Source organism: Camarhynchus parvulus, chromosome 3, assembly GCF_901933205.1.
Source record: "Camarhynchus parvulus chromosome 3, STF_HiC, whole genome shotgun sequence".
NCBI lineage: Eukaryota > Metazoa > Chordata > Aves > Passeriformes > Thraupidae > Camarhynchus > Camarhynchus parvulus.
Genome location: NC_044573.1, coordinates 93,018,722 through 93,046,283, shown reverse-complemented (window position 1 = coordinate 93,046,283; position 27,562 = coordinate 93,018,722). Strand labels below are relative to the sequence as shown.

The following is a 27,562-nucleotide window of genomic DNA, read 5'->3' as shown; positions in this document are numbered from 1 at the left end:
ATGAAAGAGAATACATCTATCCCTTTCTGGTTACTCTGAAAATGAACTTTTTAAATGGAATTGTACAGAAACTTTCATTCTGTGATATATGTACTTGTCACCAAGAGATACTTTTTAAGCTATGACATAATTGCCATCATCAGAAAAACATTGCTGTCATTCTGCTATAATTTAGCCTCATTTTCTGCTCATTTCTTTATCTTCCCTCATTAAGGCATTGCATGTTACTATTAATCATTCCCTAGCATAAGCAATTGCATAACAAAGCTGTGTAATTGATTTTTCAGTTTCAGAGCTTAACCAAAAATTTAAAAATATATTTTAAAAAGCTTATTCTTTTTCTCTCATTCAAGTGAAAAAAAGTGTTTCATGTGGATTTCAGTGAAACATTTGTTTGTTTCAGATCGGTCATTTCATTTCCATTTTTGTCATTTTAAGAAAAGCAGGGGATAGAAAGGACTGTATCTTGGCCCAATTCACCAAACCAACAAGTGGAAAATCCTCCCTTTTCAGAAGATCAGGTGATCTGCCTGGACCAGTGAGTTCCTCTGTCTGGGAAATTTGAATACTCAGGCCCTGACCTACGAGAAGATTTTCATCTCTTTGGTGAAAAGAACCCAAAATTATATAAGTTACTTGTAAAAATATAACTATTTTTCCCAAGAAAAATGGGAACAGACACCCCAAGGAACCAGTGATGTGACCAGGAAGGCCTCCCCTGAGGGGTGGCTTCAGGTCCCAACAAGAGGACAGGAGGATTAAAAGTCTATCATGGTCCATGTGAGTGGGATAATCACAGGGTTATTTGATTTGGTTTTTTGACTAGATGGTCTTGTGAATTAGGTCACCAGATTTTTTTTGTTGACATTAATAATAGTCTTACACCCAAAATGGTATGTCTTAATGAGTTTTTAAAAAGTTAGTTGAAATACTAACTATGGCAACACAATATTATTGTCAGGCACTTACTCAAGTACCTTACAAATATGTGGTGAATTATACATTTTGCATTTCTCTGCCCTCATATTTGCACAGGCCTTGGCAAATTTCACAGGAACGCTTTGTCTGGATATTTGCAGCCCCTGGATTTTTTATTTCTGCCTTAAGGTTTCTTCACATACAAGCCTTAAAATGAAATGAAAAGTGAAATGATGCAAATATAAAACTCAGTATTTCTAATCTCCACTGCTGCTGGAGACGCTGCAGGAATGAGAAGAGATGCACGACAGCACCCTTTTGGGGAAAGAAGATGGAGAAAGCATTACATCTGTTTAGGGTTAGGAAAGCTTCCATATAGGCTCACTGATTCAGAATAACCCCCCTAGCCAGATGATGTCTTGAGGTTCTTGATAGAACTTATGGAAGTTATCAGACCATACAGAACAGGTCTTGGATATTAGTAGGGCATTAGGGCAGTAGGTCATATACTTCACTAATCAGACTGTGCATCTCTGCACAGGTAAACTTGCATTTAAACATAAAGCAAATATCCAACGTGTTCAAGCTCGAGAGCCCATTATATATTTATGCTTGTAAATAAGTGGTGGTATCTATTTAAATTTTTTAGAAATTCACTGAAACCTGGCATTTCAACAGAAACCTGTTTCTAATCTCTCTGAATGAGGAAGCAATTTTCCCTACATGACCCTGATTCAATTCTTGTTTTCTTTGCCTAAAAAATGACAACTTAAAAAGATGGCCTCAGTAGAGCTGCGAACTGATATTTATTTCAGTAGTATAATAACTCTGAAACATGCCAAAGGCCTCCTAAATGTTCAAATTGTTACCTATTGCACCCTGGACAGAGTTTGAGTTCGTGAGTGGATTTTGAATGAAGTAATTTTTTCCCCCTGTCTGACCCTGGGAGCATTTGAATTGATGATTTTAGCAAGCAAACTTGCTAGGAATAATGAAGTACATATAGTTTTGTATAATAATTCTCTCTCAAGGGCTGTGAAGCTGATGCCTACTTAGAAAAAATTTTGGAAAAGTAGCTGAAACAACACATGATGCCATTTTATATAATCCCAGAAGTGACTGAAAGACTGGACAGTTTTGAGGACTATCCAAGTGTAAAGAGATGGATTTGGATTAGTCCCAGCTCACATTGTGTAAGACTTGCAATACTTTCATATTGTTTCTCCACAGTCAGATGTAGCTGTTTGTTCTCTCGTTTTCAAATTACCTTTGGAACCATTTTGTTGGAAGCTGGGACCAGATTCATTAGTTAAAACATAAACTTTTAGTCATCTCTGCCTTGCAGTCAGCTAGAGCTGTAAAACAGGACCTGCAAAATGGACTGCCTTCAGATTTATTTAACTGTGCAGAAATTGTATTTGTCATTGCCATGTTTTTTAATTCATTTATTTTAATAGACTGCCCCAGAATTTCTGATCTGTGACCCTGTGAATATATTATATTGACGGAAAATAACCAGCTTTTTCAAACCATACTGATAGCATGCCAGCCTGAAAAGAACAAAAATGCACTACTGCCCTTGTCTTCTACATTATAATATTAAAAGTTTAGAGATGCACTTACTGAAAGGTAGACAGAGTGACTCAGTGCTCTAGTAAGGCCAGTAATGTGCAGTAAAATGAGTAACTGCTGTAGGCCATGGTGAGGTCCCTTCGGGATGGCTTTTCCTTTTTTTTGGTCACAATTTGGAAACCAGGGCATAGAAAAAAATCTCCATATGAGAAAAAAAAGCCAGAGTATAAATATGGCTAAAAACTCTTGCAGGGAAGGGGGGAGGGTGGGTAAGAAGGTAGCAACTTAATTTCCAGACTTAAGAGGAATCACCAGCAGATTACAGTTACAGGGCAAAATCTGTGTTACATGTTTGGATCTTATACCTCACCCCAATACTTCTGTATGGGCCTATTCTTACCACAGAATTTGGCTTTATGGTGATAAATCACAGAAATGTATTAGTCCTGAACACTTCATTTTTTTGGCTTGGTTGTTCTCTAAACAAGTAATTGACTGATGGATACTCTGGATACTCTGCCCTGCTGTCTTCCTGCCAGCTCCTTTATTTTACAGTCTTCATAAAAATTGAGGGAAAACACAAACTGGAAAGGCAACACGCTCAAAATCTCCAATCTGTATCACACTCCAGCCTTTACACTTGCTTGGATCCATGAAATACAGGGAAGCAGAAAGGCCAGCACTTCCCAGTGAAAGGCTTGGTGCTGCCGTCTCGTGGGAAAAGGGAGGAGGGAAGCCTTGGTACTAAAAGCAGAAATGCAAAAAGGGGAGAAAAGGGAGTTTGTAAACTTGTTAACATCAACACTCCCATTTTTGTTTCAAGGGGGCTGTGTGCTTTATTGCTCACAGATCAGTTTCCTTTGCAGGTGATGTGGGCCCAGAATTACATCACCAGCAGAGCAGCCAAGAGCATCTCGGTGCCAGCATGACTGAAGTCCAGAGGAATGTATTATCCCAGACCTCCGAGGGCCTTGCCAGTGCATTCCTTGCTGGGGGTGCTGCAGTGGGGAAGGCAAAGAGGAGACAATTTTACGTGAAGACTGAAAGGGAACTTTGTGGAGGAAAGAGCTGGGGTCACAGTCTTGCTGTCTCCTCTAGGCAGATCTAATTATGGCCATGTACTTCAAAAAGAGGGTTTAACTAAAACCAGATTTAGCAGGGCAATGCTTAGGAAGTACAGACTGAATCCTCAGCCTTGCCTTTGAGGAAAATGTGAAATGCTTCAGTGCACTGAGAACACTCCCAGTGCTTGTAAAGAATAATTTGAAGCGCTGAGAAAAGCAAGAACCAATATTAAATCCTCATCACTTCAGTGAATACAATAAAGTATTCAGCCTTACAATAAAATATATCTATCCTTTAGCACAGACAGCACTGAGATACTGGGTGTACGTTTCCTGATCACTATGTGGTGGGGTGACAGAGTCGCAGCAGGCTCAGGGATTGTGCTGGAAATGATCAAATGCCTCACAAAGCAGTCGCACGGATGGATCCCCCATAACAGAGCTCCTACAGAGCCTTTCTGCCGCATCACACCCTCTGTTTGGCAACCCACGTCTGATCCACATATAAAAGAAATTCTCTGCTCCTCATTTTTGCAGGCTTTCAGGCTATTTCTTCTATCCATTCTGGAGGGCAGGACTGGCTCAGTGGTCTTCACCTCAAGCCTCTTTCTGAACCTTTAAAATCAATGGGAGCTTTCCAGTGCTTTTAATAGGAGCAAAATGTGCTGTCAACCAAGAGGATTAAAAGAAGGGCACAAGAAAAAAATTTTCAGAGATTAGCACCTCTAAAAATGTCAGCATTTTAAACCTCATCTCCTAGGTCAATCAAAACATCAAAGAAATGCTGAGATTGCGAAGATCTCTACCCTTTTCCACCAGAAAAAAAAGCCCTGCTGATCAAATGAAAACGTTTATATTTGATAAACTAAAGATTCCCCCCAGCCCTGCCCCCCAGTTCCCTAAAAGGGAAGGCAGGAGGGCTGGGACTAGGCAGCACAGAGAACAGCCAAGTACCATTTCATGTTAAGCCTGCTTTATACAAGAATTTTTGGGGTCATGAAGTACCAATGGCTGGTTTAGCTGTGCCCAGCTCAGCCCAAAGTCACGCCACCAGCTCCCTCCCCAAAACACAGCTGAAGTTCATGAGGGTGCCTGTGCTAAGAAGACTAATTTTATCCCTGGGGCTGCTGATGCCTGCTCTGCTGCTCTCCAAGTGCCCACTGCCAGCCACAGCATTAATGCAGTTCTGAGAAGACCCTTCATTCTCCACCTCTCAGACCAGAGACTCCTTACACCACCGTCTATCATCCAAGTCTTTGAGGGGGCCTGGGGGTCTTCAGCTCTTCTCCATATTCCTCAGCCTCCTCAGGAGGCTCCAGGAAGATGTCTGTTCTGCATCCCCCAGAGTCAGAGATACCCAAGCACAGCTTGATGTTAGAGAAACAGCAGCCGAGGTGGGCAAGCGTTGAAACGGGAAATTTGATACCACAGAAAAATAGAAAATACTGTTCATAACTTTCAAACATCATTAGATGTTTCAAACATCATTAGTACTAGTATAGCATACTATAGGGAAATTTGCAAAACTCTTCAGCCACCGTGTCTGTAGAAGCACCCTCCACTAAAAGTACCAGATTTCTTTCTTCACCTGGCAAATGGTTGTCACTGCTCTTTTCCTGTAACACGCCAACATTTTCCACAATCTTTCTTCAGGTCAGTTGCACTTGGTCTTGCAGAGCCAACAGCAAAAGTGAGGCCCTTCAGCCTTCTCCATATACCCCCACATCCCCAGCTCTCTACATTTTGAATATCCCAGTGCACAATTTTCTCTTTTTCATATTTTTCACGCATCATTATTTTTGAGAAATCATGTTTTCCTGTTCCTTCCTTCCTGTATGAGGCTGGCCTAATAATTAGTCACTCATAGGAACTGTTTGCTTTCATAGCATGTTGTTGTAGATGGACTAGAGATAATGTATGAAAGCTCATGTAAAAAATGTTCCAAAGTAAATACATTAAGAGAGTGTTAGACATACATTAGAACTGAGGCATATTTCTTTCTTAAAGAATCCCCTGTTGCTTTGTTCAAACTTTCACAAGACAGCAAAAGCAGATGTGGCCTGCAAAAGTTGATGTAGACAACAATGGTTCAGGAAGATTGATAAAATGCTGTGAGGAAAGAAACTGCTGAAATTACTTAGAGCCAGTGTAAAAATTATTACTTCTCTCATGGTAGCAGACTGCTGTGAGATGGCCATCCTGCAGCACTGTTCTTCCTCTGGCTCACCCTGTCTCATTAACATTATAACTGTGGGTGCAGCAGAGTGGCTGACGGGCAAAGTTCAACTCTGTGTCCCTTTTCGTTTTCATGGAGACTACAAGTCTGTTCAGCTCTTAATAAAATAATCCTCAAAGTACCACAGTAAAATGAATTATATGTACAGTGGTACTTATAAAACAAGAATGCCTATGCAGGACCTTAAAAAATGCCTTTGGGCAGGTCAGTTCTCTATCCCAATATGTAGACTGAGAATGAGATTTTTGTATGCTTTAATCTGTTGCAACTTAATTTTTCCACTTCAAACTTTCTTTTTGACAAAATCTATTGCCACTTTGGGGCTTTCCTAAGAAGTCATCCTGTCACCCTCTCTTTCTTTGTGAATATAGCCCTCAAACAATACTACTTCTAGTTTTTAATATCTACAAAGATGTGAGTTCAGCCTCAGTTTCATGTGCACTCAGAAAACAAAGGTAAGAAATTGAGATTGTTTAAGACTTTATGCTTAACAAGTAAGCCCATCCTGATTTTGCCAATCTACTCTGCAAGTGATCTGAGAGGAGGAACCTGAAGAGGGAGGTACATGCATCTTGGTTTTCTACGTTTAGCTGCATGTCATGTTCTCTCTGCTTGGCCACTACTATCTTGAAACAAAGTAGTGTCATAGACAAACAAAGTGGATTAAATAGCAAACATCAGATTTCTGGTGTTACTCAACATAAATCAAAAGGGCTTCAGCACTGCAATTATTCCCCTGCAGACACCAGTACAGAGGAACTGGTGAATAAAGCCAGTGGATTTAGTTGCTCTTAAAGATCTGCTTTCAAGAGAAATTAAAATTCAAATTTTCCTTTTCTTATTGCTGTTTCTACAAAAATTGTAGAATGTAGAAAACTTGAAGTTTGAGAGAGCAGGAAGGGTAAGAGAAAATGTCCACAGATATGGGACATGATATCTTAGTGGCAAGACAAAAAGCTCTTTAATCACTTCATTAAAGGAAGTCATTTCAACCCAGGTCATAATAGTAGACTATTTAGTGGCTTTCACACATTGAGAGGGAATAATAAGAAGGCAACAATTGTCAAATTAATGTGAATATTAAAATGTAAGGACAAATGTAATTGGTATTTTAAAACCACTTTTGTGTCCACACATTGTATGTGTCCACACATACGTGGATATTCAGTATAGAGACAAAATGTCTTCTATGAGAATCAGATGTGAAGTTGCTCCTTACTTGAAAATACAACATCTTTTATTTCTTAAAGCATATTTATTTTTACATTTTTTCATTTTCTACTGTGAGAATCAATTTCCTAAGATGCGGAAGCATTTTTGTTCTTTAAAGTTTGCCAATCAACCCAGGAAAGTAAAGATAGAACAAAACCAAAACCTATTAAACCAGGAAATACGGTCACTGTAGCTCATGTGCCACCTACTCAAAGCTGGCACTGAAGTGAGTTCAGGAAATACTCTAAACAGTTTTGCTCCTGGCTTTTTGCAAACATCTGCCACAAGCCTGTGGTTTCCTCAAAAGCATTTCTTCTTTGAACTTGCCTTAAGTATTTTTCTTAGAACCATTAAAAAAAAAATAAACAAACATGGATTGATTTCAAGCAGTTTGGTATAAGCACAAAAATTTCATATTGAAAAACTGAGGCTGTTACTGGTGCTCAGTCTTCATCTAAGGTAAGTGATATCTTTCTTTTCTTAGAGACACAGAGAACAAATTACTCATCCAACAAGCAGAATAAACACTCAAAAAAAAGAAATGTGGGGTGTATGGGACTGTGAGATAAAAACCACAGATAGTCCATCACAGGCTGGGCACATTTTGTAATGCATGATAATATTTTCTTCCAGATAACTTGCCTGAGGCATGCGTCTTCAAAATGTGAAAGAGAATATAAATGGTTTGTGACTTTGCAAGCCTAAACACAAAGGGCATGGCAGAGTCCCACCACTGGTGTGCCAGTATCCTAATGTGTGTTTTGGTTTTCCTTACCCTGCCCTCCTGCAGTGACAACAGTGCTGTGTCCTTCACAAACTCAGCACTTAGCTAAGCAAGCCAGTCTCAAACTTAGCCAACACAAATAACATCTGATCAAAAGCTACGTGGAGGTGAACCCAAAATGGGCATGGCTAATTCAAAACAAATTTGTTTCTTAAGTCAAGCTCACACTACAGGAACATTCAGTGGTATTCCTCCAGCTCCAGACTTGCACAGTAACGTGTGTACAAATGACAGGAGTGGACTGACATTTACAGATGTTTTACACAAAAGTTTAGTGTCATTTAAACACAGAAAATTCCTGTCTGTGTCGCTGCTGAAGGGACAAGCACTGGGACACCGGGGTTGGTCTTTCACTCACCTCTCCCGCTCCTGTTCCAAGAGGTTGGTAAAGTCATCACTCTTGTTCATGTAATCTGTGTGTTTGTGTTTCTCATTCTCTAGCTCGTAGACGGTGCGACGATGGCACTTCTCTGCCAGCAGGAGCTGCTCCAGCATGCGCCGGTACGTCTCCTTCTGCTTTTCTTCAAGTCTGTCCAGCTGGATTGTGGGAAAGGAGAACAGACTGTTTTAAAGGTCTCCTTGCTTACTTCATCTGATTTATTAACCAACAATGTTGTGTTTGGTAAATGCAAGTCCTGTAATTATATGTTTTGCCTTTTACATAAAGCAGTGACTAGAAATAAGAAAGAAATAAGAATAACTGCCCCGTGAAAGTAATGATTTATTTGGATGACATATTAGCAATAAACATTTGCACAGTTTTCAGATGCACAAAGGACAGAATTTCACTTAGCTTTAGGGTAACAAATAATATTGTTGCAGTACTGTATTTCCCCTGTGGTGAAGTGCTGTGCACGCTTTCTTCATTTCACTGGGAAAAAGCTGTAGCTCAGAACTCAGAGCCTGGGAGCCTGAATTCACACACCTGTAGGGGACTGGACACTTGCATGAAGAGCATAAAGTGTAATCTGAAGGCTGAAATTTGAGTCACACATCTTTAACACACCTGCAACTCTGCTGAGATAAAAGACCCAAATTATTTATATTCTGCTCAGATTCAGTTTTACATTACCAAATACAATTAAATATAAGCCTTAGGAATTTCCCCTCAGCCTGTTTTTTGACAGAAATTCTCTTTATTTATTCACAACCTTTTGCCCTTTTTGTTCTCTGCATTTTTTATTAACATGCCAACTATTATTCAAACAAACAGAAAAAAAACCCAGGAAGGTGTGTCTAAAAACTTGCCAGAGTACTCCAAACCCACCATGGCTATTCATGTTGCTTTTGCTATTTCTTGGGTGCAGATGACCAACTCCAGCCTCCTCCCTGCCAAAGCAGCCCTCGGCCTTGGTACTTGTCTGGTTGCTCTGCCCACTCCCAACCCTTGCCCTGTGAGAATCACATCTTCCTCAGCCCCAGCTGCCCTGGGCTGCTGTTGTTTCACATCACATCTCAGTAAACTGAGGGAAATAAGAGAGCAGGAGGACCTTGGCAGTTTGGTCTCCAGAAGCTGACCATAGCAGTCAAAGTGAAAAAATCATTGCATTTTATAAAAGAGCCAGGTTGGATTCAGCTTTTCAGAGTAGATTTTGCACTTAGTTTTTCTATTTTATTTCAACGTAAGCCTTGTGAATCTGTACATGACGAAAGTTTTACATTGAGGTCCCTGTCAAATTATCAGCTTATTTGGAAAAAGCCTTGCTAAGCTCTTTTAATCTTGTCTGAGAGTATTTTATGTATGCTCCCACATACTATGGTTTGATTTCCTTATTTACTAACATCCCAAAAATTCCAGGAGATGCTTCAATGAGAATACACAGTACAAAGATATCCCATGGTAGACACAACTCCTGGTTAACAAATTAAGTGTTCTAATTGGATGAACTATGTTGTTGCATGCTCCTTCCCCACGACCTGGAGTGTTATGAAACTATGAACAGGAGCAATGGCTCTTTATTTTGGCATTCACTATGGCCTCAGACATTCTCAGGTCTACTCTAATTCTCAGGTCTACTTGACATTCATTTATTGTTTAAATTTTAAAGCTAGGAGTCCTATAAGTGTTCTTTAGGGTCTGCAGTGGCTTTGCAGCCCTAGAGTTTAAGTGACGTAAAATGAATATGGATTTATGATCCCATAAATATGGTCAAAGTCAATCTCCAAAGGTCTTCTTTTCTTAACTACCCTCATGACAGTGTTCTAGTATGCCAAGAAAATCAAGGAGTAGTTACCAGTGCTGTGAGCAGTAGAGGTTGAAGCCTGTAATTGAAAGGAATTCAAAAACTAGAAATTTAACACCCAAAGATTTTGGTCTTGCATATCAGCACAAGCCCTAGGAAGCATACAACCTCTTTATGCTTTGTGTTCAAATCCAGTGACTTCGCTTACAAATTATTCTGCATATGAGTGAACAAGATTTTGTTTTCAGTGTACAAATTCTGTGTAATCCTCTTGCATGCTTTGAATATATCCGAAATATATGGAGTCTCACTTCTTGTTAGGCTTCCCCCTGCACATACAGAATAATCAAGAAGTTGTTACCTCTGAAATTGGTTTCTCGTAGACGTCTTCCCCTACAGACTTTTCTTGGGCAAGGATGGCATCCCTGTGTAGCACTCGAAGCACGTTCTCTGGAGTTGCAGACCCATAATGAGCTTCTAGAACTTCAGGTTTGGTTTTCTCTGTCTTCAGCATGTGGATCACATCCTCTCTTGCCTGTAATATTGCAAATCACCGTCATGAGTCAACCTATTAACCAGGATGGAACATGGGGAAAATAGGGGCATTTCATATGTACAGACTGCATACACAAAAATAAAATAAATTAGAAAAATGACAGGCTGTCAATGCAAATATAACAATGTTGGGACATCTCAGACTAAACACGATCAGTCCAATACAAATATTGTACTTTAAGGGATGAACTATTCTGTTCCTGCATGGCATTACATTTGAATGCTATGAATTTTTATCTGAGTTGCAACTATAGCCAGAGAACATCATTATTCTTCATACACTGGATCTTAGATGTTGCCCATGGTGTTCCCTGAAGGGATAAGGAAATGAGGAGAACAAGCAGCACAAGTGAGCTGAGCTAATATTTCTCCGACAGCTACTTCCTAGTCACTCCCTAACTGAATTTGTGACTAAATACGCTTTTCAAGTAACCTTTGAAATAATTTTCCTTTTTTTTTTTTTTTTTAACAAAACCCTAGACATTGCAGACCCTAGCTAACGAGACATGGGAAAGTCTGAGCAAATCCTCCCAGCTTGGAGGAAGGCTGTGCTGCTGGGGCAGGGGCTGGGAGCAGGGGTGCACCTGTGGCCAAAGGCAGCCTGGAGCTCCCTGCCCCAGGTGGAAGCCCCCAGTTCCAGCAGCATGAGCAAACACCTGGGCATGACCACTCAGCTCTGCAGAGCCACCTGGCTATGAACAAGGAGCACTTTAGGGCTGTGCTGTGGACAAACACTTGAGCCAGGGCTCTGTTTCTAATGATACTTGCCAACGCCTGTTAAGCCATCTGTAAAATGGGGGCAGGGCACCTGATTTTCTTTCAAGGCATGTTTATGAGGCCATAGTCCAGGGAGGGACTGTAAAATCTACAGGTTTTTGGTGGGCAAAGGGGAGCTCCTGGATTTCCCTAGGGAACATCTTCCCCACAAGTGCAAATGGCTGGGGAGTAGAAGAGTATGGGCATCTTTCTCTTGCCTGCCTTTCTGACAACCCATGTGAGCTTGGGAAGTAAATTAAGCACTAAGGAAAGGTTCAGACATTTTAGGAAAAAATTCTTCACAAATCCTGCCCCTATGTAAGCAATAACTGTTTTAAGATTTATGAACTGACCAACTCTTCACGCTTTTCCATGCCATTCATAACAGCATTCAATTCATGCCTGTAGCAAATCTTAAATCTTTACCCAGAACCACAGAGGCACCACAGCTCAACAAAACTACTTGGTTTTAAAATGAGCAAGAAAATAATTTTGGGAAATGGTAAAGATCCTTTAATTTATTTTTTTTTAATTTAAAACAGTTTAACATGAAAATAAGTAATGAATTTCAGGCAAAGATCATGCCATCTAATTAAGAACTAGCCCAATATATATAACATTATGTAACCTGAAGTAAAATATTTGCGCTTGTCTGCAAGATACAAAATGCAAATTGGAATGGTATTAATCTTATTCCAAAAAGAGAGCAGGAAAGATTCATCACTCACGGATGTTACAACTAAGTGAATTATGTGAGCTAGTCCCAAAGAAAGGCAGAAGAGCATGTACACCTCACTACATCACATCCTAAGACTCTGCCATTCTCAATACAGGAAAAATGTTATTTTAGGCAGGTTCTTGACAGGTTTGTGAATGTATTACTTTTCTCTATCCCTGTAGAAATAACAGATGTCTTAGTGTCTTCATCACCATGAGGCCAATGCTTTTATATTGAAGAAAAAGCCTTTAAAAAGTCCAATAGGATAGCATGAGAGTATGGAGGGATTCCTAAATGTCCAGATTTTATGATGTGCTATCTTAAGCCCTTTTAGGAAGAGGCAGTTCTGAGGCCATGAGGTTCACCCTGTCCCAGTGAACTAATTTGGTATTCTGCTGTGTGCCTCCCAGCAGGGGCCCTGTGCCACAGGCATGCTCAGGGAGAGCCCTGTGCAAAGGGAGCACCAACACAGAGGGATGGGGATGAGGGAGCAGCTCCCATCTACCCTCTGCACCAAGGGACACAACCAATCATGTTGAAATGTCTTTTTGTTTTCATTCTGAGTGCACAAAGCTTCATGCCCCACACAGCCCTTTCCTCAGGGACAGGCACACCTCAGACCCTGTTTGGGAGGGGAGGAGAATGAGTTCATTCTCTCACGTTGGAGCTGTTGGGCCCTGGATGGCATAATTAAACACTGGCAGGGCTGGGCAGAGCAGACAGAGACAGCTCAGGACTGGGGATTTAACACTGTGAATAGGCAGAGCAAAGAGCTGGACTCCAGCCCCTGCAATGGTTATTTGATACAGAAATAGCTGTGCAGGCAGCTGCTCTGCCCAGCAAGTGCCCCAGCCCCTGTTCAGTTGTGCACTGCCTGACTTTCCTTCTGGCCTCATTAGTCTGTCATCACTCACTGTTAAAATGGAGCAACTTTAGCACAAGGGAGTAGGAATAAGAGTCCCTGAAACAGCTAAGAATGCCCCTGCTAACTGAGAAAGGCTTCTGGATGCTGCAGGTCTGGGTCCCCCAAAAGACAGAGGGAATCAAGCCAGAGGGAGCCAAGCCAGGGGAATGGATGATGCTGAATGGAGGAACTGACACCCCAAGAAGGAAAATAGGTGCCCAAGCTCACTTCAGAACTTTGAAGAATAAAACCCATTCGTTGCTTCATCTTTAAAGGGAAGCAATGACACACCCAGCTCCAAGGGAACAGGGCAGGACAGTCAGCACTGAACAGCCCTTGCTGCAGCCCATGGGAGGGTACCTAGCCCAGAGTCAGGCTGGGTGGCACCATGCCCAGGGGCACAGTCAGCTGCCCTGTCCTGTACCCTTCTTGGGTACCCCACACTCTGCTGGCCCTCAGATTTGGATGGCATTAATGGGGCAGGCTGCCTTTTGCCTTTTCTGGGCTCAGCCATTTCTCCTATCCTTATCTTCTCAAGGGTATCGGTTAATTCACCAAGGACTTTGTTTCAGTTGTGATAACAGCTTGTGAAAAACAAAGGACAAACAGACACACAGGTTGCTAGGAAGCATTGGACCAAAAAGGGAACCTAATGCTAATAATAAACTGGAGACAAATTTGCTTTTATTTGGTCAGAAACAAGCTCCATCACAGGGAGACTCTGAAGGGCAGCTAACCTAGGTCAGAGAGACATCCAGGCAACATCCATCAGCCTCAGGGTTTGTGAGTTCCAGTTAGTGTCTCTGAAACTCCTCAGGATGATATAGAGGGAAGGAGCTGAAGGAGCATGCCTGTGTATCTTGTGATTTCATATTTCTCCAGATGACCAATTTTCCCCTGAAATAACTAGAAGAGAGGTCAGATAGAGGTGTTTTCTTCCAATGTATAGTGATCTGCAGGAAGCAGACCATTTTCAGAAAACAAGTCAGAATAATCCTGCAGAGGAGCACTGGAGCTACTTCAAAATCCAAACCTGTGAATTTTGAAGTAGCATACCTTTGAGCATGAGAGGCTCAAAGTGGGGGTCCCTAGCTAAGAAGAGGGGACTTTTCTGGCAAGCTGTTTCTGCTGGTGGAAATCTACTGCTGGTGCCTCTCTTGCCCCAAAGCACAGTCCTGTCTTGTGAAAATCATAAGCTAGGAGACAAACACAAGGAAGATATTTCAAACTGCGAATAAACTTGTGTATAAATCCCAGAGAACAGTTTTCAGCTGTTTTGGTAGAAGGAACATGATGTTTGGCACAGGAAAATCATCTCTCAAGCCCTGCTTTTGTTTTGTTTTGTTGGTGCTGTGATGAGAAAGAGCATCCAGGCTTGAGAAGACTGCATATTGCAACAGCTTGTAACACAATGAAACCCATTTTCAAAAGTCCAGAAGACTGCAATTAGTCAGAGAAGCTCTTTAAAGTCAAAATATGGAATTTTAAAAATTTACTTTTATTAGTTTTTTATTACTTCCATTTTCCTACAGAAGACACTCAGCTACCTTTCTGTCTATACTGTTAATATTGTGAGTTCTTGAAAATAAAGATACTTTTCCATTAATGAAAATCTGGTCCCAAGTACCAGATTCTCCAAGCAGTAGGAGCAATAAAGACAGATTAAAGATGTACTCATTTAACTCCTTCGGTTGCTCCTGCTGATAGAAGAACTGCAAAGTTGAACTATGTCTAAGCTTTTTTTATGCTTACTGGAGGTGCCAAAATCTAAAGGCTGATGACCTCAGTTCTTGAGCATGCCATGGATGGCCTGAGGTGCTAGGGAGCACTGCTGTCCCACAAAGTTTTGCCTGCTCTCCTTTCCCTCCCCTCTATTCCCCACTCATGAGTGCACTTACCAAAGAGATGGGGTCTGTGTAACTACCTGGGAAATCCAAGACAATGCTCCCCTTCTCTCATGAGTGCACACTGCTTGCCCAGATGGAAGGCTGACATGAGCCCTCTCCTCACCCTGAAACACTCACTTCTTGGCAGAATAAAGGAGAAGGACTTGGTTTTGTGCACCGACTTGAGCAGAGCAGGGGGTGGTGTTCCAAACCTCGCTTTACTACATGCCTAGTAAAATATTTAAAAGATATAGAAAGGATGTAAAGAGGTTCCTGCATAAAATTGAAACCATTTAGGAAACAATAGCATGACTCTGCTGCTTGTAAAAGGGGTCTGGCAGCCTAGCAACCGGATTCTTGGTCAATGGAAAGACTGTTACACGAGCTGGGCGTTTAGACGTGCCTCTTCCTCATGCCCTGCCCTGCCAATTTACTACAGCCCTCTCTCCCCATTCCCACAGTCTTTGGCCTCTCCCATGAGCCTGCTGACAAAACTCAGCACCCACTAAACAGGGAATTTTTGCCACAGGCTATTTGTCACCTGGGAAATGGGACTGAACTGATCAAACTCGTTTCATATAAGGCATCTAGTAAATCGGGGAAAACTTCAATTGTATTCAAGATGGGTTGAATGAAGTCAAAGTAATGACTGCCAGCTAGGTGTAAAACCCAACTCAAGATCATTTGCCAGTACATGTCCTAAACTCTTCTCCTGATTTTTTTTTCCTAAGTAGCCTTCCTGCAAATTCACAGTTTGTATCTCTCAAAATCAGTTACTGATAACTATTACCTTCATAGCTCCACGTTTGGAGGCACCTAACTGCTTTACACCTAACTACTTTAGAGAAATCTTTATTTCAGTAACATGACAAAAATCCTCTTAATTAGAAGAAAGAAGTTTTCAAAATTTAGGAGCAGGAGTACAGTTTACAAGAAATGCAATTATGTAATATTTTAGCAACCTGATATTTCCAGCTTTTGAATATTTCTTTTCTGGTTATGAAGACACTTTATTATACCTACACAAGGAAGTGCACTAAGTAGCAGATGTTTAATATTTATGAAGTTGTATTTTTCTTGCCAGTGATTAATGACAAAAAAATAACTATGAAGCCACAGACAGGAACCTTTACTTCTACTTGTGTTGTTGTTCCTTGCATTGCACACAGTTCAGGTTATTTATAGCACAACAGCTGCTCTGTTCAGCATCCGAAACTAGATAAGGTCACAGGTTATCCATGTAATGTTGGGGTCTTACCGGTGACTGATTTCCTAAATGCCAGTAGGCTTTACAAATATTTCACCTAGAGTTAATAAACATCACACTCAAAGCATCCAGAGGCAGATCAGGAGAATGTTCTCACACTGCTTTCCCTGCCATCCAGAACATGATGTGCTGCTATCAGGGCAGGAATAGCCTTATTTCTGAAAAGTTCCATTAGAGACCTCAGAAAGTGGATATCACTAGCTCGGTTGGTTGTTTTTAATGAAAGCAAGCACGTTCAAGCAGGGGCTTGAACACCTGTCAAACACCTGTATCTGAAAATTTTTCCTAACACTAATCCACTAGTCCCTCTTTAAGACAAATAACTTCCCTTCATTCTTATCTTAGGAGGAAACAAAAATAATTAGAAGGAAAGTGTACTTTCTTAATTTTGTCTCATAATACTATAAATATATATACAGAATGTAATAAAAACTACTCCTGACAGCTGGAATGACACTGTTGTTAAAGGCCTGATTGTTCCCTCTAGCCCTTCTATTGTACAAAGCATGTTTCAAAGCAGGGATGTTAGATGCTCTATTGCATATTGCATCACACGAAGATTTTTTTGCCAAAAACTGAGTAAATATATTTTTCTCCTGTATCAGATATCTGAAGTAGCTAGCATCACTCAATGATGCTAGCCATGCAAAATGCTGGCTAATTGCGCAAAATTATAGAATCATAGAAGTCCTGAGTTGGAAGGAACTCACAGAGAACATCAAATCCAAATCCTGACCCTGCACAGGACAGCCCCAAGAGTCACACCAGCTGCCTGGGAGCATTGTCCAAACATTTCTGTAACTCTGTCAGGCTTGGGGCTGTGGCCACTGCCCTGGGGAGCCTGTTCATTGCCCAGCCACCCTCTGGGTGACAAAACCTTTTCCTGATATCCAACCTAAACCTCCCCTGACACAACTTCAGGCCATTTCCTTGGGTTCTGTCACTGTCACCATAGAGAAGACATCAGGGTCTGCCCTTCCTCTTCCCCTCATGAGGAAGTTGTAGACTGCAATGAGATCTCCCCTCAGTCTCCTCCAGACTGAACAAACCAAGGGACTCCAGCTGCTTTATTGTTTCTCCTCTAAACCCTTCACCATCTTCACAGCTGTCTTTTGGACATGCTCTAATAGCTTTATATCTTTTAATATTGTGGTGCCACAACTACACACTCGAGTCAAAGTAAGGCTGTACCAGCAACAGGAATACCTCGTGGTTTTGTGCAAGGAAGACTTTATGTACAGCAAAGGTTTTTTACACCTTTCATCTTAGCTTAATTTCATAATACTTGAAACTGGGAATTTCACTTGCATGAATTTCTTTTAACTTTTCTGTATTCAAGTCTAGATACACGATATACACTATATGCTCTGGAGGTAGAGATTACTTCAGTGATGAAAAGTGACCATTGTTGATTGTTGATTTTGTACAAAGGGTAAGTGAAATATATATCCAGAAATACAAATAATCCCTCATGACCCTGAGGATATTGAACAGAACTGCCCTGTCTTCTCCACACTGTGCAGAACTTTCTGGCCTTGTATGATGCCTTTGGAGCTCTACACTGTATTTAATTTTATTGTGTTTTATCTTGTGATAGCTCAGAAAGCTCTTCTAAAATCAATACTGGAGAAGAGGCACATGATAGACTAGCTCAGCCACTGCATAAATCTTCTGAAGTGGCTCCAGAAGAATTACATCAGAAATTATTTTGGCCTCTTATGTTTGAAAAAGTCCCTGCTAAAGATTGCAGAGCTGAGAAGAAGCAGCACTGAGCAATGTATTACTTCTTCCAGCAAGCCTTGAAACAGATCAAATGAGCACTAGAAGACATCTGTCTGTTATTTCCTGCCCACACAGCTTTGTTCTGCTTTATTGCCAGAGCGCTCCATGGATGATGTCACTTTTTTTCTGAAGAAAACAGGCCACCAGAGCCTTTCACTGACATAATTAATTATCTGTAGTCTGGGCCATAGCCAGCAAAATTCCCATGGCAAGACCCTGAGAAGTATTAACTCCACACTGCTTGATGTTTTCAGAATTATTATGGTCTGGGATACCCTGTCTTGTCTTTTCACACTGAAAGAGTGCTTTGCTTGATATTATCAAGCCGTGGGGCAGTTACTACAGCATATAGAATTACAGTGTCATGATCCAGTCAGCACAGAGACACCAGGGCAAGGGGTCACTGTCAAGTTATGTGCATGACTCTGCATGTTGGGATATGTTCTACATGCTCCAGCAATGCCTCACAATGGCTAAACCCACTGGTTTGGGTTTGCTGTATCCAGTCACAGAGTGTTTGTCTCAGCCAACATTAACTGTATATTTTTCACGTGGCCTGAAGCCCAGCAGCAAGCAGAAACCACAGACTGATCCATCTAGCCATCAAGCTGCCATGTTCCTTTTGTAACCAGAATTATATTGTGATCTGTTAGAAGCTCTTTAGGAGGGGAAAAAAAGTGAAATGAAATGAAAGGGCAATAACAGGAAAAGCGTTTATTTTCCTCTTTCTTCTCTTATCATCTGGCCCTATTAGTAAGTCTGGACCAAGACACAAGAGACCCATGGATCATGAACCTCTTTCTTATGCTTCACACATAAAATTAACCCCACCATGCTCTAATTTCCATTCCATAAAGGAAATAACATTTCTCATGAATGAAATTTAATTTCCAAGCCTATAGAAGATCTAGATATGCTGTGAATGCTACAAAAAATATGGCGCTCTGACATCAATATCAGTGTTCTCCTATTAATTTTTCCCCTTTTGTTATATTTTATTTCTGCCAGGTTCAGGTTCTTCTGTACTATCATCCAATTTGTTGAAATCCATTAGAAACTAAAAAGTATCTTCATTAAATGTGTAACTCATCTTGTCTAAATTGCTGTTTGCAAGTGCTACATTGACAGTATAAAGAACAGAAGCATCTGAAATTAGGTGCTCCGAGTTGAATTTCAGGGATGCACTTCAAGCAGCTGCTGTGAGTACCCTGTCTCCAAGAGGAACAAATCAGCCCAGGCATTTTTTTTTTCCACAGTGATCTTGCTGCCTTCTGGCAGGAACAAGCACACAAGGAGCAGGATGGAGCAAGACAAGCTGGAGCCAGCAGGGCTGTAACCACCAGGATGATGAAGTCAGAGGCATTCCTTCTGCCTCCTCTGTGGAGACAGGAGCATGTGGGACACTAACAGACCTAAGTCTGTGTACATGTGGAGTAAACTGTATACACAACTTTCTCTTGTCCAAGCATTTTGTTGGCTTCAACGAGATGTTTTTGAGTACTCTGTGCTGCACAATGTGCACCCAAGTTACTGGTGGCTGATGAATGGGCAAGAACAGTAGGACTGCATTTCAGCAAGCGCTCACCAGCACAACCAATTATTTGAATGGAGGAGTTGTCAGAGGAAATGAGGGAAGTGGCCAAACTCTGAGTGTGAAGCAACTGGGGTGGGTGGGCAGTGAAAGGCATAGAGTGAGAGCTCCCAGCCATGCCCATAATGCTCTCAGTTGTCTCCAAAATCCCCCTGATTCCCCCCAGTGTCTGTCCTTCCCTTTGCCCTCCCCAAGCCTCGCTTGGGGACATCCTTTCCCCTCTCTATTCTCCCACTGCATTTCCAAGAATGACTCTGAAGCCTTTCAGAATGCTGCTTTACCTGAACTGCTGAGATTGCCTGAGCCAATACTGGGAAATTGGGGTTCCATATTCACATCAATATTTCTGTTTCTGATTTGTTTAAACTTGAAGGTGAAAAATGTCTGGAAGCTACCATGCAACTGTATATTTGAGTTAGTTCAGTTCCACTCATTTTTCTGGCATGGAAGAGTTTATGCTAATTTTTTGCAAAGAAATCCAATAATTTCCAGGATAAGAAAGATATCACTTGCAAAATCCAAACCCTTCCTGTCTCAGGAAAGGACTTCCCTTCATAGTGCCTCCCTCAGCAGTGCATCATTTTGGGTGCCACATCTGCACAGCCCTCTGAAATAAGTCAGAGTTTACTTCATTTTGGACATCATGCAAACACTCAAGGCAGCAATTTTGCAAGATGTGGCAAGACACAGGATGTTCAGTAGGACCTGGAGTTTTCTATGTGAAAATGTTACATTTCTCTCACTTTAGTCAACCAATAGGTGGAGCCTTTAACCCTAGAAAAAAGACTTTTTCTCAGCCATGTTATGACAATTATTATGTAAAGATTTATATTTGCATTTATTAAAGTTTGTTTTGGATGAAAAATAATCTGTTTTGCTCTCAAGAGCTTATCTGATCCTCAGCTAGAGGACAACAGACAAAAACTTAATAAACAGTGAACTGGGGCAGCAAAGTTAATAAAAACAGGTTCATCTACAACTGCAATGTTAAATTAACAACTGGTGACTCAGACTACTGGACAGCATTATGACACATAAGACATATGTTCATTGCAAGCTCTCCAAAGAATCCCAGATATTTTAAAGCCAGAAAGCTTATGCATTTAACATTGATTGCAAAATGATCGGCCATGTGCTCTCCCACAGAGTGAACTTTCAAGAAAAATGAGAAGAGATACGAACGTCTTCATTAGTGTTGCACTGAATATACAATTTCTACTAAGTAAATGTAAAGAAAAAGAAAAATAAATAGTCAAATTATATCATTATTTAAAACTAATTTTTAAAAGTTTGCAAGAGAGGATCAGTTTGGAAAAAGACCAAAACTTAAAAAGCTGGTTGTGGGCAATTCTCTTCTGTTTTGAACAGAAGACCAAGAATTTTTGGAAAAAAAACCCCAAGCTGTTCCCACTCTTCCTTCCACTCTAGATAAGATGTTCAATGGGTCAGAGACACTTTTCAGTTATTCCTCTCTCTTCTGATCCTTCAAGCCTAACTAACACAACAGATACAGCTCTGTTAAGTACAGCTCAGGCATTACTAGAGAAAAATGTTAAAATATCTTTGTGAAGAGGTCTTCAGCCTACAGCTGTCCTGTGACAGGGACATTTTACTGGGGACCATTACTTTGAAAAGCATACATGTATATCTAAAGCAATTTTAGTACCAAAGAGATGGATGGCTACTATCCCTATAGTTGATAGTACCTCTGCCCTTTATTTCAGATGGAGCAGGAAACTGCCGAAATAGCACAATTTAACTATATTTCAGTATACTGTCTTACCTTTGCTTTTTTTTTTTTTCTTTTTCCTCTCACAAAACAGCCAGGTTCTATTTTAAAATTGATGATTTTGGGACTTGCTAGACAAGTTCTTCTTACCTCCTATGGTATATTCTGCACTTTGCACAGCAGAAAATGCAAGCTACAGAAAATGAACCATGCTATTCTGGACAAAATTAATCTCTGGTTATAAATTATTCAATAAAAATAGAAGAGAGCATCTGTGGTCTGTTTTTTTTTTTTTTTGTGCTGCAAAAGCATTCTTCACCAGCAAAACACAAACAAACCAGGGGTCAGTCAGAGAGGAGAGAATTTACTCATTTACTGATATGCCAGACATTTTTAGGGTTTGTTTTTAGGCTTTTATTTTGCTACACTGCTACACATCTATCCCCTCATTTTCTTGCCTTTTGTGTGCCCACTTTCTGCGTGTCTATCTTGGCTCCATTTATCTTTGTTGTACTCCCCTTTTGCTTACACTCTTTTTCTTCTATTGCCCAGCCTCTTTCCCCTCATTCCATTCTGCTTAAGTCACCTCTCCCTCCTCACATTAACCCTATCTTCTTTTTTTCCCTGTAGCTCTGTACGTGCCAAGATTTTTCCCATGGGGAATTTGTATTTCATCTATGATATGCTCATAAGTCCTAAATTATTTCAATTCAATCAACAGGACTTCACAGATACCCTGCATGCACTTTTCTCTGGCTTTACCTATTCTTTCAGCCTTGGCTCATCTGCTGCTTGTTAATCAGTGCTATTTTGCTAATGACCATTTGAAAACTCCTTCTCTTCACTGCTTTCTCTGGTGCCAAGGCAACTTGCCCGACTTTCTCTTCTGGTTTCTGTTACCTGCACAAGAAACATGTTTGGTTTCTACCCATCTATCTATCCCACATTCCTCGCTTGAGCTTTCAGGTAGATCCATATTTATTAATATTAATGGAAGAGTATAAATAAAAAGGCACTGAAGAAAAATATAGAAGTTTGTACAGTGTTTTTAACTAAACAACAACTAGGTGGCTCTCCCAATGTGGTTACAATATCTTGGGAAAGTCAATACAAAAGCAGTTTGAGGCATTACATGCAAGTTTACACATTTCAGCGAGAGGAAAAAGAGACAAAAACATCACAACAACAGCTACAGAGTCAAATTCTCTTGCTTATGCCAGTCAGAGTGACAAGTGATGGGAAGGCCAGGTAATGCCATGCCTAAAGAGAAAGGCAAGTATGAAAGCAAATGCACAAGGCACAGGGAGCTCTGTCCCACAGCAAGCCCCACGTGCAGATCCAGCTACAGCCACCAAGAAAGTGACCCCGGCGTGTGACTGCTGCTGGTCAAGGGCAGATGGGGACATGGAGAGCCCATTTTGCCAGAGGAAATGGACAGGATGTGGTACAGTAGCACAGCAAAACCAAAGGCTCAGAGGATGCAAGGCTGCTGCCTACAAACACATCAGGCATTAAAGGCAGGAGGGACAGAGGTGGGCTTTCAAAGCAGCATCACTGTATAGCAGAGTTCATAAAGGTTTCACTAGGCATAACTAAAATTGCTTTAGAAATTAAATGGGAGAAATCAGATAAACATTAAAGATTTTCAGTTCTGGGACTGTTTTCCAATAGGATTAGTCAAAGTAAACAACCTACCTAATCTTAAAACACGGCTTACTAAGTTAACAAAAAGGTTAAAGGGAGCATTTGCCTAAAAAATTAGATTATGGGATTTGATATACAGTAGATCTTGCACAATTTTATCTCCAGAATTCTCAGGTCAGTCAATGCACCTGCAGTACGAGGGAAGCCTGAGCTGGGAAGTGACAAAAAGGTAGAGTAAGAAAAAAGGTCACAACTAGAAAAATAAAGAAGGGAAGAAAAGTGAATAGGGAAATTTAGATATTGGGAAAAAGAGCTGAACAGAGCAATTATAGAATAAAAGGTATTATATAATATGTAACCCTGAAAAAAGGGAAAGTAGAAAGCAGAAAGATGGAAACAGTAAAGAATTTTCCTTTGCTTTGCATTTACAAAGCATAGTTTTCTGCTAGAAAGACAGACAGAAAAATACTAAAATACCTTTTAAATGTTAACATGCAATGGGTAGTTTATCACCTATACCCATTGTGTTAATTGACTTTGTTAAGACAGAGGATTTTCCTGGTGGCCGGATGTGCAGCCACTGATACCAAAGTGTTTCATAAGGATCTTGCCAGGGAGAACAAAACAGAGTCCTCTGCTAACCTTTCCCTGATCCTCCCATGGTGAGAGGAAAGTCTTGCAGCCCACCTGAAGGTGAGCTCCTCCTGTCTCTGTTGGATGAGAGATCTCCTTCCCCCACGACTGTCTTGTTTCAGCAACCAGCCTCCCACACCTGCCCTTCAACAAGATATTGCTCTGGCACCTTGTGTAAGCACTCAAATTAACCATTAAATGCAGTCTTGATTAAATACTTGTAAGGAAGGGACTTCTTTGACAGCAGAGTGCTTTGGTCTCACCCTTTGAACCAGGAATGGTATATAAATAGATTTACCTCTGAATATCTGCTACATTGTGTTTCCCTTCAAATATCAAACCAAACCCAACCCAGTGCTACATTAGACCGTTTGAAAATCTGAGGACTTGTCAGAAATTGTGTCTTGTCTAATTAATAAATATTAATTTATACATCTCTTGTATATGACACATTCTGTTCCTCAAGACATCAGATTTCACACATTGCCCATCTGCACCCTCAGGTCTGCAACAGAGGGAATGTGACAGCAGCTGACGACTTAAAATGCATTTCCTTTACACCCCATGGCTGCATGGCTTTGAGGAGCTCTGCTACCCAACAGTGCCAGGCTCTCAGGAAACATTTCCCTCAGCCCTAAAGCATGCAAGGGACCTCGACAGGATTGAGGGGCTGAGCTGCAGGGGATGAATGCCACGTTGGCACTGGAGAAACCCAGTAAAACATAGACTATAATAAAGGCCTTGAGTGGAAAAGTTGCTCCTTTTTGAATTGGTGTGAAATATGGGAAACTGTCTCCCAAGCTTAAATTGTCCTCCAGCAATAGGCACAGAATCTGGATAAGAAATTATTTTCCTTGAAAAACCTAATGATTTGTAGTGGGATGCTGTCTTTATAAATATACTTTTATTATTGTGGGGTTTTTTTCCCCAAACATGCAATGAAAGAGTGAGTCGTAAACATGTAGGAATACTCCTCCTCATTTCCTTTTGGGCTCCCAATCAGGAAATGTTGAAAATCAGTGTTGGTATTGCTGAAGATTAATGGCTGCTGCTCAGAAACCATACAGAAAGGGAATATATTCCTGCCAGGACAAATACATAGGCCATTGGACAAAAATCTGTGAACCACAGATAGTATTATATCATCATTGTAAAGATCCACACTGCCTGTCTTGCTCTGTAATTAATAATATTCACATGTGGGTTTGACTGAAATCACTGTAACAACCAGGCAAATTAATGCCATGCCTTCATGGTCCAACTTATTCTACTGGTATTTGAAGTTTTCTTTTCAAACCAGCTTTACAATATTTAAAAATTAGATTTTTTTTTCCCCAGGTATAGGAAGCAGTACTTCATGGATTTTTTGCCACTATATGTTCAATATGGGTTTAAAGACCATGTAATCACTACTTTTTTTATATGAGCAGTTAGATCTCACAAGAGAAAATACACTCCACTGAGCTGTAGGCCCATTAAAATAAATCCCTGTCATCAGTTCATTTGCTTCCCACTCTCCTTCAGAGAGGCTGTACTTAAGAGCTCTCCTGCCATGTATATTGGGACACATTCTCATCACTACAGCTTCTGTAAACTTTTTCTTCCCTTTTGTTTTCTTACAAAATAAGGCATAGGTTATGTGGTGACCTCAGATGTTTGTGAAAAGCTTTCCTTCTCTATATTCAGTAAATGCACAGGGTCCAGCCAGGAAACATGAAGACAGGCACAGCTGAGTCCAACGTGGTTCTAGAAGCTAAAGCACAAGCAAGCTACCTGCGGGTATTATAATTTTGAAAACAAAAACCAAAATCAAGGTAAAAATGAGGACATAAACATCATTTCCAGGGCACAGGGCATCTCTCCATGGTTTTCTGGCATGTTTGACTTCAAAATTGAGCTGGGGCATCAAGTTGTAAAGTAAGTGCTCGATATTGGTACCAAGATCAATGTGGTGTGGGTCTATGATGTGAGAGGATGAGAGTACTGAACTAAGCACATGATGCATATAAATACATTACCAGTTCACCCTGCTAACCCCACAGTTGTCACTGTCACAGGTTACCTTCCATGGCTTAGCTCACTGTTTGAGGGTTCCAAGGCAGCGTCACCCTGGTGGAACAGGCATAAGATGCCCCCTGCTCATGGCTGAGTAAACAATTATGGTATTTTATCCCATTTTTTAATTCAGAAAATAATGCATCTCCCTACAGGTACAGCCTGATGCTATTCTCAAAACAAATTCTTCTTACATATGCCTAGATAGTGTTTGCATTGCCAGAATTGAAATGGCTTCAAAGTAAACCCGCAGTACGACTTGTCAGTCCAACGAAATGCCAGCCAGCCACCAGAGATGTCTGAAAAGATCTGAAAATAAAAAGCCATGAAATGACTCAGTGCATTAGGTCACTGTGACAGCCAGGAGGTAATACCAGAGTATTTACTTTGGCTGGAGCCTTCCTTGGCTCATCTTCCTTTGTAGCGTAAAAGCCAGGCTCTCATCTCAAGCCAAAGTGCTGTAGCTTGCCCACTTCAGAAATGGGTCAACACAGGTACCAGGGAAAAAACTAAAATGGGGGGGTTGACATGAAATTAAAAACTTGTGTGGATTAAAAATAATTTCTCTCTTCCCTGCCTGGCTGCAAGGAGCAGAAGAACAGAAGCACTCTATGGCCACCAGTGTGGGTGTCCCCATACCCTCCTGGCATGCCAGGAAGCTTCAGCAGTGCCTGACATCCCTTTGGGGTCTGTATGTATGAAAACCCCTAAAAGTATTGTCCAGGATCTATTCCCATCATCCCCATAGGGATAATGAGAACATGGGCAGCCCTTCAAAGCTTGTGTAACTACCCCACAAAGTGAAAGACTATGGTGAAGAACAGGAGAATTACTCAAGCAATAAAGACCACATTTATTGCCACACAGGAAACATTAGTGACTTTCTTCACCTCGCCTTTCCAGACCACAAAGGTGACTTCAGGGTAAATCTTTGTGAATAACATGAGCATGATACATTTCTATTGAGGTTTGGCTCCTCTCACCACAGAAGCTGCACACTAGCTCCATCTCTAAGGAAATTACATATACAAGATTTTGAATAAAGTAAAATGAGGCACGATAAAAATGGTTACTTTTCTGTAATGGTAATTTCTTTTTTCCTCTGCAAAATTACATTCAACATATTTTCTTCCTTTTTTTCCCCTGCAGGTTTTCATTGTAAAATGACCATTCTCCATCTTTGACAAAATTATTTATTTTGAATGCATACTTCTTGTAAGTTGACAGTAGTTTCTGACAAACTAGAGGTGAATTATGTGCAGAAAAAGTGATACTTAATGATACTTAGTGAGATGGAATCTCAGAGTTGTGCTAATGATGACTTATGTAACAAATCAGATGGTAACAAGTTCAACATTAAAGTAATAATGTTATGAATGTGAGGAAAAGTAAAGCCTTCTATGAAAAGCTAAATAGTAATAGTTAATTGGAATAAAGGGATTAAGACAAAATGTTTCATACAGGTCAGGTGGCTTTTTTCTGCTTGTCCATAGGTTCAGTGAAAAAGGTCACTAAAGTACAACCAAAACAGTGTATGAATTTGAAAAGCAGTCCGACCACAAAAGGGGGTAACTTTTGAAAAGCCTCAAGTCTTCATATTGACTTTTTGAAATACCACATTTCAGCTTCTTCTGAAATTCTCTGGAGAGAATCTCTCACACTACAGAGAGTTCAATGATGTATTAGCATTAAAGAGAATTTCTAAACTGGACAGACATTTGGGGACAAGTTAAGTGCAGAATCAGGCTGACTGCCATCAGGGACTTACTACTGGGCGGAATTAACATGCAAACCATGACAACTGAGAAAGCTTTCAAGCAAGCACTACTCCAAGAAATAAACGAATGGATCTTTGAAAGGCAAGGAATGTGCAAAGCACCAGGCTCTGGAAATCAGACAGGACAGGCAGAGCTTTGGCTGAAGCCTCAGTAACATCTAAATATGCAGAAGTTCCAGGGGACATCCTAGGTCCATTTTCAGTATTCCTGACCTGTATATTGGCCTCTTGAGTAATGATTGTAATTGCATTCCCTATATTTACTTGTCTTCCCCCTCTCCCTTCTTCTCACCCAC

At 40.7% G+C, this 27,562-nt stretch overlaps 1 protein-coding gene across 5 annotated transcripts in view; it reads right to left on the bottom strand.

Moving 5' to 3' along the window:
- FILIP1 (filamin A interacting protein 1) overlaps window positions 1–27,562 on the bottom strand; it is a 102,145-nt gene that overhangs the window by 32,135 nt on the left and 42,448 nt on the right. For 4 of the 5 annotated variants that reach the window (XM_030945424.1, XM_030945425.1, XM_030945423.1 and 1 more), the window contains 2 exons: window positions 10,331–10,504; window positions 8,145–8,323 (listed from right to left, as the gene is read on the bottom strand). The exons of the other annotated variant lie outside the window; for it this stretch is intronic. In XM_030945424.1, the coding sequence (XP_030801284.1) occupies window positions 8,145–8,323; window positions 10,331–10,504 (353 nt within the window). The remainder of the gene's footprint in view (window positions 1–8,144; window positions 8,324–10,330; window positions 10,505–27,562) is intronic. 5 annotated transcript variants of the gene reach the window in all.